We start from the raw sequence: 18,228 nt of genomic DNA on the forward strand, positions 1-18,228 counted from the left end.
GATCCCAAGATCATGACTTAAACTGATGACAGACACTTAACCAACTGAATCACCCAGATAGATGCCCCTGACAATCTTTATCTATTACTAATTCTTTTCACATACCCCTATGCTTAAGTCCAATTAAATGAGTCAGTATTCCCTCATGCACTCCCACCTCCAGTCCCTACACATGCCATAACTTTTGTTTGGAATGCCTTCTCCCCTTTTATTTCCACCAGTCCTGTCCCTTCTCTACCTCAGCAAACTGCCCTTACCCCCACTAAGATTGTACACATATTTCTCCACATCTAAATCTGACCTATTTTTCAAAGGCCAGTTCAAGTATTACTTCCTTCATGAAGCTTTCCTTGAATTCTCTTTGCCACAAATATTTCTTCTTTCTTGGAATTTCTGTCTCATACTTTGCTGACATTGGCTACCCTGGGAGAGGAGGGTTTAGAAGGAAGGGTGGTAGATAATCTGGGCCTGTGTGTGTAGCAGGAGTGGTATGATACTGAGAGATGTTTGAAAAGAGTATGATACAAGGATGACAGAGATGTAGTTTATCTATTTTGTGCAATTTTGCTTATGACTCAGATGCAAAGTTCCACCAAATCCAGCCACCCTGTAGCGCCTGACACCTATGGAATAGATGTTCTAAGGCTACTTTGTTGTTAAAGGCACTAAAATAATTGTGTTACCTGCATGTTTGTTTATCTAACAAGTATGACATATGTAGCACAAGTATGGTGCTCAAATGTGTTTAGTATTTATCATGGATTAACAAATAATGCTAATAATGTATCTAATTCAAGAGAATTATGTTACTATAATAAAGCCATTTGTTAACTGGACTATAATGTTAAAGCTTGGATCTTGTCTAATTAATACAGTGTGTGAATCTTGATTTCTAAGATATATAATAGCACACTTAAGTTTTGGCATACTTGTTGAGGAATAAGGTAGCTGCAGATGTATGGCACTTGGTTACAGAAGCCATATATTTGGTGACTTTGAAAGTCCAAGACGGCAGAGGACAGGGTATGTTCTATCTCATACCGGAACTTGTGAATTAGTTCATCTTTCAGCCTCCCTCTTTCATCTGTAAAGCTTGCAGAAACTGTAAGATTTGGAGGAGAGGAAAGATCATTTGCACTGTATATTGATTTTATTTTTTAATCATTATGCATAACTATGAAAAATGAAGTAAAAATTTAAATGCTTGATTAATAATGCAGAAGCCATTTAGAGGATAAAAATGATTCAAAAACAACATAGCTTCATTAGAACTACTTGAGTATTAAATCACTGACAGCACATAAAATATCCTTTATAAGGCCTTGGTTAAATTAATCAATTAAGTAGAGACATATTAAAAGATACTCATGCTGGTCTAGAGATTCTTAATTAAGACACAAGAGTACTTGGAGATTTTCAGCTCTCTTATACTCTAATTATGTATTTGTAAACTAGCTACTCAAATATATTTGTTATTTAAAACAAAGTGTCTATTTTATCAGATCGCTTTATCCAAAAAGCTTTCTTTACAATTTTATCAGTGAAAGTAACTGCACAGTAACCTGTCTGAAGTTAACTATGTATATTTGAAGCTACAAAACAAGAGATATTATGAAATGACAAATCAGTCTGATTAAAGTGCCAGTTGATCCTATTTCTCTTCTCTGGTAATAAAATAATATGAATGACAAGGCCTAGAGGTAATAAGATAGGTTCATATGAATGACAAGACCTAGAGGTCCACATTGCATATTGGTTAGCAGCTACATCAGTTTCACTTGTATATGTGCTGCCGAAGCGAGTACATATCAGTTTTACTTTGTAAGCACAAAAGATGGCCCTTTTACCTCTTCACATATTGAGGGGGGAAAAATGCAATCACTAGGGGATAAAAAAGAAAGCAAGCTAAGTAACTACTCATCTGGGACCAGCACAGAATTGGCTGCTTGATTTTTCTTTACCTTGTGGTAGTATTTTAGGCAGAGTAAATATGTCCAATCTGCTTCTTCCTGTTTCTGTAAGTGGGGAAAGCGCCATCACTTCTACTATATCTGTTTCCAAAAGAGACACTGTGGATATTTGTAAAATGTCTTTGCCCACCTCTGAAAGCAAATGGAAATCATTATAAATGGTCATTCACAAGTTTAAAGAATCTTTTATCTTCCCAAATAAGATACCACATTATAGAATTGCCTTCACTAAATCTTTCAATTTCAATTTATTTATTGCATATTGAAAGTGACCTTTAAATATGAGTGATGGGGACATTTTTGATAAATGATGAGGGACTACTGTGATTAGGTATCTGGGTTGGCAGATGCAAGCCAGCTCAGTTGGGCTCAGCTTCTTTCCCTGTTAGGGAAGCCTCTGGAATCTGCCATGTTCACCCCACTCAGGAGCACCTGCATGCTCCAGCCCCTTGATGCTCTGCTCTGGCTTATTCATCCACTCCTGTTACTGGATCAACTCAGAAATCAGTGTTCTTTGAATCTGTAGTCAAGGTATTGCAGGGGTGGTGGAAATGCCCATGACTTGATGAGTTTGCTCCTCTGGAAATCAGGCCTCTGAAACGTGCCATACCTTCACACACCTTTGGTTCTTTCCAGAGTCACTACTCCCCCTTTCCACAGGGGCTGCTCTGTATGTGTCCACTTTATCAGTCCCTCCCCTTAGGTGTTCAGCTGATCATTTATCCTCTGACATAACAAAGAAGACCAAAGACATCTGATACAAAGTGGACCTCAATGTTCTTTTTCAGAAAACATTTTTGTATGAACAAAATGCAATCCTTTGTATCTCTGATTTTGAGTCCATACCACCAATCTCCTATTAGACCATGTGCTCTCAAGGACCTCATTTTATCTTCTTGTGTCTTTTATGGTTTCTTCTATTCAGCACTCAAGACTCCCCAGTCTTCAAATTGAGACCTTGCTGCAACCCTGCTTTCCCAACATGGTTGCCATCTATGCCAATTCTCTTTTCTCTGCTGCAAACTTCTTAAAAGAAGAATTGCTACTTATTGACTTCACTTCCTAACCGCCACCCCCTCCCTAACCTCTTTGTCATTCTGCTCCAAGGAAGCAGCTCTCCCAAAAGTCACCTGCTAATGGGCACATGCATGAGGGCCTCATTCCAGCCCTCACTGTACTCACACTCAAGTTTGTGCCAGTCCACACACTTATCTTTCTGGAGTGGGTGACTCCACTCCAGTGCTCTCATTACCGAGGCTTGTCCTGTTTGCTTTACTGCATCATCTTCCTCTGTCCATAACTTCAGTGGAAGTTGCTTTTCCCATCCCACACTATGACTGACCAGATATATTAAAAAATGGAATATTCAGGCAGGATGTGCTTCCACTCTGAGATAAGCCATAGGTCCTACTATGCTCCATGCCTTCAAATTTCTATATTTAGCTTGCTTGTTTGGCCTCATTAAGCAATTAGATTTGCTTTTGCTCTGTGTTCTTAAGCCATTTCATCAGCTTCCATAATTTCAAGATCAGAATTCTATCATTGACTTGAACTATAAATCTTCAAATATTACCTAATATCCCCCAACTAAAGAGCATATTAGCTTCAATTCTACAGAGCTCATCAGCTCACACTATCCCTCAACTTCTTTAATTTCCTTTTGTCTTGAGTGTATCCTTCATTTGATGAAATTGTGAACTTCCACCATCTGGACTAAAAATTTTGGAGTCACTGCTGATCCTCACCTCTCACATCTAATGTAATACCAAGTCCTATCAATTCCATCATGCAGAGCTGTCCCCTCCTTCCTCTTTCTGGGGCTGCTGTATCGTGTGTACATTGTGGATAAGAGCATAAGCCTGAGGATAGACTTCCTGAGTTTGAGTCTTGGCTCCATCACTACCTAGCTACATGACTGGGAACCAGTATTTAATCTCACTGAGCCTCAACTACCTCCTCTATAAATTGGGATAGTAATAGTCTCTACCTCATAAAATTTGTCTATGAGGGTTAAATGAATTAACACACACCAAATTCTTAGGACACTATCACAGGGCAAGGAATCCCTCAATAAATATTGGCTGTTGCTATGATTAATATAATCTCTTGCCTGAGCTACTATAATTATTCCCTTACTCATCGTTTTTATTCCATACTCTTGCCTTTCAGCTCCATCCTTCACACTAATAGCAGAGTCACCCTCTAAAATCCAAGTCAAGTCATACCTGTCTCATCTTGAAAACTTCTGATGGTGTCCCATTACCCACAGGAAAAAAGTCCAGACTCCTTGGAATTACATTCAAGACCCTCATCTTCTTTCAGACTTCATTGCCATGATCATCATCTAGTAAACTCTTCTGTTTACCTATTATACCGGACTTCCTGCCATTCTAAGTGCCTTTGCTCAGTCTTTTATCTTTTTTTATTCATAAATTTATTTTTTATTGGTGTTCAATTTGCCAACATATAGAATAACACCCAGTGCTCATCCCGTCAAGTGCCCACCTCAGTGCCTGTCACCCAGTCACCCCCACCCCCCGCCCACCTCCCCTTCCACCAACCCTAGTTCATTTCCCAGAGTTAGAAGTCTCTCATGTTCTGTCTCCCTTTCTGATATTTCCCACTCATTTTTTCTCCTTTCCCCTTTATTCCCTTTCACTATTTTTTATATTCCCCAAATGAATGAGATCATATAGTGTTTGTCCTTCTCCGATTGTCAGTCTTTTATCTTGAGCTAGAATACTAATATGTCCCATCCTCCAATATTTACACCCTCAGAGAACTCTCTCCCAATCCTCTGTACCTCCTTACCTGTGCCCTCTCTACCTCCGCTCCTTTCCTTGCACCTGGGAGAATTAATTGCTTCTTCCTCTGAGACCACACAGCACTCTACTTATTCCTCCACCACTAAACTGTCTTTTTGAACTTTCCATGCCTCTCACTGGCCTAGGTTCAGCATTTTACACCTAGTAGTCACTCACTAATTTTAAAAAGTCAATGAATAAATTTAAAAATATGTTTTGGGGGAAAATTTACATATATATTTGGTCCTTAAGCCAGAAAGAAAAGTATTAGTTCTTACTATTTATCATATAAGTGTTACTTCACCTTCCAGTTCTGTGGTTTACCTGGGCATGGGTATCGCATTACTGAAAAACCTGGATATCATTTTGCTTAAAAAGGAAATATTAAAGATACATGTAATAAAACTTTCTTTAGATATCTTTATTAAATAGAGATAAAATATTTTTAAAAGATTTTTATTTATATATTCATGAGAGACACAGAGACAGGCAGAGACATAGGCAGAGGGAGAAGCAGGCTCCCTGTAGGGAGCCTGATGCAGAAATCAATCCCAAGACCCCAGGATCATGACCTGACCCGAAGGTAGATACTCAACCACTGAACCACCCAAGTGCCCCGAGATAAAATATTCTAAAATATGTTTCAAGGATAAAACAACCGAATTTTTAGAAATATATAGCATTATATATAATATATAGAATATGCACATAAATTATATAGTATATAATGTATACAATATGCATAAATACACTATATACAATGTCTAACATTAGAAATATCTAAATTCATTAATTTAGTTAAAAAAGTTTATTTAACATCAACTATATACCAAGAAGGTATACCAAAAACCCTTTAAAATATGATGTAGGCATTCTCCTATGCAACTTCTGCAGTTATTTAAATGTCTCTCTTTTAGAAGGTAAACCACAAATTAGCCCCATTTCCACAACCTTAAATTCTTTAGGATGAAGTGACCAATATTTCATATTAATAAGCTTTCCATGTAGTACCTGTGAATCCAAGGACCTGAAACAAACTTGATGGACTCGCATTGATAATAAAGATGTAGCCTCCTGATGTTCCAACTAATAGATATATTCCTTGCTGGTCATAGCTAGAGAAGAAGAAATCTGAGAATCAGATTTTGCTTGTTTCACTAAGATGGTAAACAAATTTAATAAATGGCAGTGTGGAGATGTACTCAAAACCAGTCATTCTTATAGTTTGTAACATTTTTTAAAAAAAGATTTTAGTTATTTTTTCATGAGAGATACAGAGAGAGAGGCAGAGACACGGGCAGAGGGAGAAGCATGCTCCCTGTGGGCAGCCTGATGCAGTACTTGATCCCTGGACCTTGGAATATGGTCCAAGCCAAAGGCAGACACTCAACCACTGAGCCACCCAGGTGCCCCTAGTTGGTGACTTTTAATATTATCCTATCTTATAAAAAAGCCAAGTGATGACATAGCAATGCAATCATGACATTCTAGGTTAATGCTATTTTCAAATTGCAGCTTCTAAGTGCATAGTCAAGAAGATGCAGTAGCACTGGGTAAGTTCATCAGAAGTGAATGAACTATGACAGCAGAGCCTTCTTGGTATTTCTGGGGGAAGTAAACAATTCTCACACTAGTGATCAGTGCCACATCAAAGCACTCTTCAGTACTAGTGCCCCCCAGGAGGAGGACAAATGCAGTGAAATTTTTCCGCACCTTCATCAAAGTAGAAAAATAGGAAGAAACAAATTAAAATAAGAGAAGAGGATCTGAGAAAAAGGAGGCAGCAAACATGTAGATGGAGGGAAGTGAGGGATCCTCTTCTCCTGTGCAGGAGGGGGCCACTTGCAGGAACAACATGATGGTGGAAACCTGGCTCCTCCAGGCATGAGCTGGGCAATCCTCCAAAGGCTTCTCTTAACTTCTCTGAACCTGTATTCTCTCATTTGTTGAACAGGGACAAGCATAATAACTTTCTGACAGGATAGTGAGGATCACATTCAATAAGCTACAATGTATGACAGCACCTCAAACTGGAAAGCAGGGCACAAATGTCAGTTCTGATAATGCTTACTATTATGATCAATTAACAAAAGAGAAAAATAATAGCAATATACAAGTCTAAATCCAATGTCTTTATGCTGTCTTCTAAAAAGTATTATTTCAAAAGATTTGAAATCAGGAGAGGGGCAAGATGGTGGAAGAGGAGGGGTCCTCAACTCATCTGGTCCCACAGACTTACCTATATAACTTTCGAAACATCCTGAACACCTATGAATTTGACCTGAGATTTAAAGAAAGAACAGCTAGAATGCTACAGAGAGAAAAATTTTCACTTCTAACAAAGTAGGAAGGTGGAAAAAAAATAATAAAGTGGGGGAGGAGAACTGCCACTAGCAGGGCTAGAGCAGAGCCTCGAAAGCCTCCAGGGCACAAAAACCCAGCCACGGAGAAGCGGGAACTTTAAAAATCCACTCCGGAGTTTTCTCTGATGGAAAAGTGCTTATCAGGGAAATTGGGCAGAATTGCAGGAGGGGCAGTGAAGCCTAAAGATTCCTAGAGTCACTATAAGAGGGGCCCCACGGGGCGGGGGTGGGGGGAGTTCACTGCAAACCGTGATTTAATATCGGTAAAGGGCTAGAGTGCTGCAACCCTCTGGGGCATTTGCGAGAAGCCAGTGGGTTATGCGGCCCAGCTCTGGAGAGGCCTTTATAAACTAGAGGCCAGCAACAGATGGAGGTGGCTGTACTCCATTCCCTTCAGGAGAAGCGGCCCCTGGGAGCGCAGGTCCAGTGGCCCAGGGCCCCGGATCCCAGGGCACCCAAGGGGACAAAGCCAGTGATCCTCCATGCCCCCTGGGACAGGCAGAAGTGGAGAGTGCACAGGAAAGTGAGAATTCTCCTGCTGCTGGGCACCCCACAACCTGTGAAGATCAGTGCACCCATGCCAGCCTCAGGAGCATCTAGGTCAGTGCGGACTGGGAGACTGCAGTTAGTTACCACAGGGAGCTTGACTCCAGAGCTGGAAATCTGGCCACTGCCATTATTGTTTTTCTTCTTTGTTTCACTGTGTGCCTGGGAGAGGTGGGGCCTCTGTGGAACAGAGGCCTCATGGAGTAAACAGCTCCCACTGAGCCCAGCACCTGGTGAGGGAACAGGGCATCTCTACCCAGGCACAGACACATGAGAATCAGCACAGCAGACCCCTCCCCAATAAGAACTGCTGGAAGTACAAGGGAAAAGCAAGTTTACTGAACAAGCAGCACTGGAAAGCGCCAGGACTGAGGGAAAATAATATATAGAACAAGAGGGTCCTTTTTTTTTTTTCTTTTTCCATTACAACTCATTTTTATATCAGACTAAAAATTTCCAATATTTTTTTCTCTTTTCCCACCTTAACTACAATATTTTACCAACTCTTCATTTTTAAGTTTTTTCCTTTTTGACCTTCATATTTCTACAATTACATGTCTTAGATATATTTTTCACTTCTGAATTCCCTTCAATGTATACAATTTAATTTTGGTAGATATACGAGATATGGGTTTGTTTGTTTGTTTGTTTGTTTGTTTTTTGCCTCGTTTTGTTTTACAATGGTGGAAGTTAGTACCTTCTAACACACGACCAAAATATACACAGAACCAAATAGAATACCGTGTTGGTTCATTCTGTGAGATTAAATTCTCTCTTCCTTCCCATTCTGCCCCCTTCTTTTATCTTGTTTATGTTTTTGTGGTCCGTGTTGGGCTTTACATAAGTATTTGGTTTATATAAATTTGGGATTGAGCATCTTCTAACATACAGTACAAAATACACTCAGAACCAAGAGGATCACCCTCTAGGTCCCCTCAGGTAGACTACATTCTCTCTCCACTACCACTTCCTCACCACCACCATCCTCCTCTCCCCCCTTTTTTTCCTCTTTTCTTTTTTTTTTTTTTATTCTTTGTTTTTGGCTTTTTATTTTTACTCCTTTGTTTTGAAATTTGTTTTTCACTGTAGTGGCCCTTTTATTTTGTTCTGTTCTTTTTCTTTTATTTTCTGGTCTCTGACCTCTTCAGAATCACGTAGGGTGTATTTTACTTAGGTTGTGGTTGATTTTTGTGTGTGTGTGTGGTTGATATTTTTGACTCAGCCTGCTCATACAGCCAATCTGCACTAGAAGGAAGAATTTACCACAAAAGAAAGAACTGGAAACAATACTCTCTGCCACAGAGTTACAGAATTTGGGTTTAAATACAATGTCAGAAATTCAATTCATAAATACAATTATAAAGCTACTGGGGGCTCTGGAAAAAAGTGTAAAGGAATCTAGAGACTTCGTTACTACAGAATTGAGATCTAATCAGGCTCTAATTAAAAATAGATTAAACGAAATACTATCCAAACTGTATGCTCTAACTGCTAGGGTTAATGAGGTGGAAGAGAGACTGAGTAACATAGAAGACAAGTTGATGGTAAGGAAGGAAGCTGAGGAAAAAAGAGAAAAAACAATGAAGAGCCCATGAGGAAAGGCTTAGGAAATAAATGATAGCTTGAAAAGGAAGAATATATGTCTAATTGGGATTCCAGAAGAGACTGAGAGAGAGAGGACCACAAGTATATTTGAACAAATCATAGCTGATAACTTCCCAAATCTAGAGAAGGAAACAGGCATTTGTATCCAAGAGATAGAGAGGACCCTCCCCAAAAAATCAATAAAAGCCACTTAATACCTCGACATTTAATAGTGAAACTTGCAAATTTCAAAGATAAAATGAAAATTCTTAAAGCAGCTTGAGATAAGAGATTCTTAACTTACATGGGGAGAAATATCAGATTAACAGCAGATCTCTCCACAGAGACCTGGCAGGCCAGAAATGGCTGTCATGATATATTCTACATATATATAATATATACTAAATGAGAGGAAAATGCAGCCAAGAATACTTTATCCTGCAAGGCTGTCATTCAGAATAGAATGAGAGATAAAGAGCTTCCAGGATGGGCAGAAAATGAAGACTATATGACCACCAAACTGGCTCTGCAAGAAATATTAAGGGGGACCCTGTAAAAGAAAGAGGGAGCCCAAAGAAACAATCCACAAAAACAGGGACTGAATAGGTAATACAATGAATGACACTAAATTCATATCTTTCAATGGTAACTCTGAATGTGAATGGGTTAAATGATCCCATCAAAAGACGCAGGGTATTGTATTGAATAAAAAAAGCAAGACTCGTCTATATGCTGTCTACAAGAGACTCATTATAGACCTAAGGACACCTCCAGCCTGAAAATGAAGGGATGGAGAATCATTTACCATTCAAATGGTCCTCAAAAGAAAGCTGGGGTAGCAATCCTCATATCAGATAAATTAGAATTTATACCAAATACTGTAGTAAGAGATGAAGAAGGACACTATATCATGCTTAAAGGGTCTATCCAACAAGAAGACCTAACAATCATGAATATTTATGTCCCTAATGTGGGAGCCTCCAAGTATATCAATCAATTAATGACCAAAGTAAAAAGATACTTAGATAATAATACACTAATAGTAGGAAACTTCAACAAAGTCCTTTCAGCAAATGACAGATACTCTAAGCAGAACATCACCAAAGAAACAAGGGCCCTAAATGATACACTGCACCAAATAGATTTCACAGATATGTACAGAACATTCCATCTGAATGCAACTGAATACACATTCTTCTCAAATGCACATGGAACTTTCTCCAGAATAGACCACATACTGGGTCACAAATCAGGTCTCAACCAATACCAAAAGATTGGGATTGTCCCCTGAATATTTTCAGACCACAATACTTTGAAACTAGAAGTCAATCACAAGAAGAAATTTGGAAGAAACTCAAACAGATAGAGGTTAAAGAGCATCCTACTAGAGGATGAATGGATCAACCAGGAAATTAGAGAAGAATTAAAATGATTCATGGAAACTAATGAAAATGAAGATAAAACTTCAAAATCTTTGGGATACAGCAAAAGTTGTCCTAAGAGGGAAATACATTGCAATATAAGCCTCCCTCAAAAAATTAGAAAAAAACTCAAACACACAAGCTAACCTTGCACTTAAAGGAATTAGAGAAAGAATAGCAAGTAAATCTTACACCAAGCATAAGAAGAGAGATAATAAAGATTTGAGCAGAACTCAATGAAATAGAGACCAGAGGAGCTGTAGATCAACAAAACCAGGAGCTGGTTCTTTAAAAGAATTAATAAGATAGAGAAACCCCTAGCCAACCTTATTAAAAAGAAAAAAATAAATTAATAAAATCACAAATGAAAGAGGAGAGATCACAACCAATACCAAGGAAATACAAACGATTTTAGAAACGTATTATGAGCAGCTATATGCCAACAGATTAGACAATTTAGAAGAAATGGATGTATTTCTAGAAAACCACAAATTACCAAAACTGGAACAGGAAGAAATAGAAAACCTGAACAGGCCAGTAACCAGCGAGGAAATTGAAGCAGTCATCAAAAACCTCCCAAGACACAAAAGTCCAGGGAAAGATGGCTTCTCAGGGGAGTTCTATCAAATGTTTAAAGAAGAAATAATACCTATTCTACTAAAGCTGTTTCAAAGGATAGAAAGGGAGGGAATACTTCCAAACTCGTTTTATGAGGCCAGCATTACCTTGATTCCAAAACCAGACAAAGACCCCACCAAAAAGGAGAATTATAGATCAATATCCTGATGAACATGTATGCAAAATTTCTCACCAAGATACTAATAGGATCCAACAATACATTAAGAGAATTATTCACCATGACCAGGTGGGATTTATCCCTGGAATGCAAGGATGGTTCAACACTTGTAAAACGATCAACGTAATGGATCACATCAACAAGAGAAAAAACAAGAACCATATGATCCTCTCAATAGATGCAGAGAAAGCATTTGACAAAATACACTATCCATTCCTGATTAAAAGTCTTCAAAGTGTAGGGATACAGGGAACATTCCTTAATATTTTATAAGCCATATATGAAAAGCCCACAGTGAATATCATTCTCAATGGGGAAAAACTGAGAGCCTTTCTCCTAAGATCAGGAACATGACAGGGATGTCCACTCTCATGGCTGTTATTCAACAAAGTACTAGAAGTCCTAGCCTCAGCAATCAGACAACAAAAAGAAATAGAAGGCATTCAAATTGGCAAAGAAGTCAAATTCTCCCTCTTTGCAGATGACATGATACTGTATATAGAAAACCCAAAAGACTCCACCCCAAGATTGCAAGAACTCATACAGCAATTCAGCAATGTGGCAAAATACAAAACCAATGCACAGAAATCAGTAGCATTTATATACACTAACAATGAGACTGAGGAAAGAGAAATTAAGGAATCAATCCCATTTACAATCACGCCCAAAAGCATAAGATACCTAGAATAAACTTAACCAAAGAGGTAAAGGATCTATACCCTGAAAACTACAGAACACTTCTGAAAGAAGTTGAGGAAGATGCAAAGAGATGGGAAAACGTTCCATTCTCATGGATTGGAAGAATAAATATTGTGAAAATGTCTACGCTATCCAGGGCAATTTACACATTCAATGCAATCCCTATCAAAATACCATGGACTTTCTTCACAGAGTTGGAACAAATAATCTTAAGATTTGTATGGAATCAGAAAAAACGCTGAAAAGCCAGGGGAATATTGAAAAAGAAAGCCAAAGCTGGGGGCATCACAATGCTGTATTTCAAGCTGTATTACAAAGCAGTGATCATCAAGACAGTGTGGTGCTGACACAAAAACAGACACGTAGATCAATGGAACAGAATAGAGAACCCAGAAATGGCCCCTCAACTCCATGGTCAACTAATATTCAACAAAGCAAGAAAGACTATCCATTGGAAAAAGGACAGTCTCAGGGGATCCCTGGGTGGCTCAGCGTTTTAGAGCCTGCCTTGGGCCTAGGGCGTGGTCCTGGAGTCCCAGGATCGAGTCCCACATTGGGCTCCCTGCGTGGAGCCTGCTTCTCCCTCTACCCGTGTCTCTGCCTCTCTCTCTCTCTCTCTCTCTCATGAATAAATAAAGAAAATTTTAAAAAAGGACAGTCTCTTCAATAAATGGTGCTGGGAAAATTGGACAGCCACATGCAGAAGAATGAAACTAGACCATTCTCTTACACCATACACAAAAATAAACTCAAAATGGTTGAAAGATCTAAATGTGAGACAGGAATCCATCAAAATCCTAGAGGAGAACACAGCCAACACCCTTTTTGAACTTGGCCACAGCAACCTCTTGCAAGATACATCTCTGAAGGCAAGGGAAACAAAAGAAAAAAATGAATTATTGAGACTTAATCAAGATAAAAAGCTTCTGCACAGCAAAAGAAACAGTCAACAAAAGACAACTACAGAATGGGAGAAGATATTTGCAAATAACATATCAGATAAAGGACTAGTATCCAAGATCTATAAAGAACTTGTTAAACTCAACACCCAAGAAACAAAAAATCCAATTATGAAATGGGCATGAGACATGGACAGAGATTTCTCCAAAGAAGACATAGACATGGCCAACAAGCACATGAGAAAATGCTCCGTATCACTGGCCATCAGGGAAATACAAATCAAAACCACAATGAGATACCACCTCACACAAGTGAGAATGGCAAAAATTAACAAGACAGGAAATAACAAATGTTGGAGAGGAAGAAGAGAAGGGGGAACCCTCTTGCACTGTTGGTGGGGATGCAAACTGGTACAGCCACTCTGAAAAACTGTGTGGAGTTTCCTCAAGAAGTTAAAAATAGAGCTGCCCTATGACACAGCAATTGCACTACTGGGGATTTACCCCCAAAGATACAAATGAAGTGAAATGTCGAACACCTGCACCCCAATGTTCATAGCAGCAATGTCCACAATAGCCAAACTGTGGAAGGAACCATGATGTCCTTCGACAGGTGAATGGATAAAGAAGATTGGTATATATATACAACGGAATAGTATTCAGCCATCAGAAAGGACGAATACCCACCATTCACTTCGATGTTGGTGGAAGTGGAGGGTATTATGCTGAGTGAAGTAAGTCAACCGGAGAAGGACAATCATCATATGGTTCCACTCATATGTGGAATATAGGAAATAGTGAAAGGTATTGTAAGGGAAAGGAGGGGGAATGAGTGAGAAAAAAATGAGTGGAAGACAAACCATGAGAGACTCCTAACTCTGAGAAACAAACAAAGGGTTGCAGAAGGGTACGTGGGCGGGGAATAGGGTAACTCGGTGATGGGTACTGAGGAGGGCACTTGATGGGATGAGCACTGGGTGTTATACTATATGTTGGCAAATCGAACTTAAAAACAAATGTAAAAAAAAATGAAATTGTCTAAATGCCCGTCAATACAATCTTTTAAAAATGATGATATATTGGGTATTTATCCCCAAAATACAAAAACACAAATTTAAAGGGATACAGGTATCCCTACGTTTATCGCAGGATTATCTACAATAAGTAAATTATGGAAGCAGCCCAAGTACCATCAACAGATGAGTGGATAAAGAAGATGTGGTATTTTTACATGCAATGGAATATCAGTCATAAAAAAATGAAATCTTGCCATTTGCAAAAACATGGATGGAGCTGGGGGGTATAATACTAAGCAAAAGAAGACAATTATTGTATGATTCCACTTATATGTGGAATTTAAGAAACAAAGCAAATGAGCAAAGGAAAAAGAGAGAGAGAGAGACAAATCAAGAAACACTCTTAACAATAGAGAATGAACTGATGGTGACCAGATGGGATGGGGATGGGGAATCAGGTGATGGGGATTAAAGAGCACAATTATCATGGTGAGCACTGACTAATGTATAATAGAATTATTGATCACTATATTGTACACCTGCAACTAATATAACACTATGTTAACAATATTGTAATTAAAATTTAAAAATTAACAATGGTAGTATATTCATATAATGGAATACTTACTATGTAGCCGTAAAACAGAGTAAAAAGGTCTTTATGTGTGAATAGAGAACATTGTCCAAGATATACCATTAGGTGAGAAAAAAATGAAATGTGGAACATTGTATGTGGTTTGCTATTTAAAAGCAAAGGGACGCCTGGGTGGCTCAGCAGCTGAGCATCTGCCTTTGGCTCAGGGTGTGATCCTGGGTCTAGGGATTGAGTCCCGCATCAGGCTCCCTGCGAGGATCCTGCTTCTCTCTCTGCCTATGTCTCTGCCTCTCTCCCTCTCATGAATAAATAAATAAATCTCTAAAAATAAATAAAAGCAAAGGCATTTAAACAAAAACTTGAAAGAATAAAATAAAGGCAAAAGCAGTGATTCTGGACCAACTGCTTGGGTTCAGCTCCTGATATTGCCATTTACTACCATGTACTAACATGAGGAAAATTATTTTAATATTTTGTGCTTCATCTCCCTGTTCTGTAACGGAGACAATAAGAGCCTCCATCTCTAAGGTTAATACAACAAAGTAAAAAGCACATTCCCAGTGCTTGATAGTTATTTGTGAAGGTAAAAGAAAGGATTTACATTTTTGCTTATTTATGGATAGAATATCTGCTTATTATGGATAGAATATTTTGCTTATTTATGGATAGAAGACATGCCGAATTGGGAACAGGCTGCCTCCAGAGAGGAGAACTGGGTGTTTGAGGACAATAGTGGGAGACTTGTCACTATACACCCCTTGACTCTGAACTGCGTCAACGTGTTGATTTTCAAAACAAAACATGTAAAATTTGAATTGAAAAAAAATTATGGCTTGGGGCATCTGGGTGGCACTGTCGGTTGAGCATCTGACTCTTGAGTTTCAGCGCAGGTTGTGATCTTGGGGTTGTAGGATCGAGCCCCACGTTGGGCTCCATGCTCAGCACAGAATCTGCTTAAGACTTTCTCCCTCCCTCCCTCTGCCCCTCCACCCTCCTCTTTCTCCCTCTCTCTCAAGTGACTAAATAAATATTAAAAAAAAAAAAAAACAAAAGAAATTATGGCTTCACTGGAATTTTCAACAGACAGGCCTGACAATGTGGCTGCCAGAAGCAGAGAATACTTACAGGAGGTGCTGCACAGACCATTCAGATGGGAGGGCCTTGTAAATTGCTTTAGGGGCCTCAGCATCTCTGACATCAAGGAAGTGGATGGAGCCCCCCATGGTGCCCACAGCCACAGAGAGGGAGGAAGGAGAGCAAGCCAGAACTGTTGCCTGTTTAAAACAACCCCAGATGCTTCACTGCACTGTGCCAGAACACAAAGCCTGCCCTACTATGTGTAAGAATCTACAATTTAGTTGAAAAGCCCTCTGAGTGTGGAGAGTGACGTGTGTTATGTAGTATTACAAATTAGACATGTGGCATTCCTGAGTTAACCGATTGCATGAGTCACAGGAATCAGTACTTGTTATTCTTTTATCCTAATGTTAGAATCATAAAAATATAAAGAGATTTCTTGAGCTTTAAACCATGGCTTCATTTTTGTCCCCAAATTATTATGAAATGATCATATACCAACAATAATTTAAAAATAAAATAATTTTAAAATACATCCCTAGCATCTTTTGGACATCTTTACAGAATGTTAGTGATTTTTAAAAATCAGCATTCATCTGTTGGATTATGGTAGATCCTGGGATGCTGGTACAATGGAGGAAGACAAGAAAATAATCATATTACCACACTGTGTATTCTGTAACCAAAGACATGCATCACAGATCCCTGCTTATCCCACAATCATTTGTAGAATATGATATCTAGGAGAATAAATTTGCTTTCATGACACTTAAGTAATCAGATTCATTCCTCTATAATTAATTATTCTTATAACCAAAGACATGCATCACAGATCCCTGCTTATCCCACAATCATTTATAGAATATGATATCTAGGAGAATAAATTTGCTTTCATGACACTTAAGTAATCAGATTCATTCTTCTATAATTAATTATTCTTTTGTATTCATTATCTATAATTAATTAATAATTATTAATTATTCTTTTATGTTTTGAATAAAATCATAGAACATTAGAAATAGAAAAGACCTTAGGAAATCATCATTTTGAGGAAAGAATAATGGAGGCCAAGAAAAAAATAGCAATTTGCCTCAGAATCCCATAGCCGGTGACGAAGCTGAGAGCTCAGGTGTCCTTTTTCATTAGAATGCATAGTTGCCCAACTGAGCAGGTTTCTACTTAATTTTTAAAGGTGAATTTTATTTATTTTATTTTTATTTTTGAGAGGGGGGAAGGGCAGAGGGAGAGAGAGAATCTCAAGCAGACTCCATGCTGAGCACAGAGCCAGACATGGGGCTTGATCTCATAACCCTGAGATCATGACCTGAGCTGAAATCATGAGTTAGATGCTTGACTGACTGAGCCACCCAGGTGCCCCTAAAGGTGAATTCAAAAGGTTGAGTCTTCAGTGTATCTCAGTGTGAAACTGGAAATGAAATGGCGAGGGTTTTTCTTTTTCTTTCTTTTATTTTTTTTTTGGCAGGGGTCTCTCTCAGTGTGTGTGTGTGTGTGTGTGTGTGTGTGTGTGTGTTCTCAAAATAATCTGTTGGAATCATTCTCTATTCCAGGATAATAGTAGCCTAGGCTAAACATAGATAGCAATATCTAGAGGGGTCTTATGTGCCTTAGCAAGTACCACCAAAGGAAGTTGTTAGTGTACAGATCTGAGAGTTCTCTGAGGACCACTGCCTAAAATGTTTGTGGGGAACACAGTCCCATGCACAGGCAGGGAGATCTGGCCTCAGCATTGCTGGGTCAGTGCACTTATCAGTTCCCCACAAGGCTGCAGTGTTCTCCAGTGAGGAAAAATCACCAACTGCCCCCAACTCAGGTCGAACCACGAGTATACCATGCCTGGTTTGGAGCTCAGTGAAGCTTTGTCATTAACTGTGAAAGCTGTCTGAATCTCTCCCCTCTGTTCAGATGAGGGGAAGATCTCTCTGGCACAGAAAGTAGACCTTCTCACAGTGCCTATGTCTCTCCTTAGCCAAGAAGAGCAAGGTTAAATCCTGATTACAGAGACTCTTCGGTGGGTTGTTAATCCTTTGTATGTCTCCTGTCTGCAAAAGGAGATGGGATCAGATGAGCTTTAAGATCACTTCTAGCTCTAGTAGTTTTAATAGAAATGAACACATTGAGCTCTTGTCACCAGAGCATGTAGTCTACTCATATTTCAATTTTTCAGGTAAGAATTTTTATGTTTACTAGTTGGCTGAGTTTTATATAACCTATTGAGTTGTGTATCTTTTGTGTCTTGTAATTTTCTTATATGAGTTATGACATTTCTTCCTATTTTATAATTGAGATTTTAATTTTATAAAGAGGAAGGATTGCAACTTCTATCTCTACTACCAAGATCCTTATCTCATCTAGAACTGTATAATACATCAAATGATGATAATGTAAGGGGGAAATAGAATTGCCATTGTTTCTTGGTCCTTTTTAAAAAATGCTATTT

The 18,228-nt window shown here is 38.7% G+C and overlaps 1 protein-coding gene across 2 annotated transcripts in view; it reads right to left on the bottom strand.

The window, feature by feature from the left end:
* CFAP43 (cilia and flagella associated protein 43) overlaps positions 1–18,228 on the bottom strand; it is a 113,945-nt gene that overhangs the window by 59,631 nt on the left and 36,086 nt on the right. For both annotated transcript variants that reach the window (XM_025993333.2, XM_072739941.1), the window contains exons 11-14: positions 15,819–15,967; positions 5,786–5,889; positions 1,962–2,102; positions 930–1,102 (exon numbers count right to left, since the gene is read on the bottom strand). In XM_025993333.2, the coding sequence (XP_025849118.2) occupies positions 930–1,102; positions 1,962–2,102; positions 5,786–5,889; positions 15,819–15,967 (567 nt within the window). The remainder of the gene's footprint in view (positions 1–929; positions 1,103–1,961; positions 2,103–5,785; positions 5,890–15,818; positions 15,968–18,228) is intronic.

The sequence above is a fragment of the Vulpes vulpes genome, chromosome 15 (assembly GCF_048418805.1).
Source record: "Vulpes vulpes isolate BD-2025 chromosome 15, VulVul3, whole genome shotgun sequence".
Classification (NCBI taxonomy): Eukaryota; Metazoa; Chordata; class Mammalia; order Carnivora; family Canidae; genus Vulpes; species Vulpes vulpes.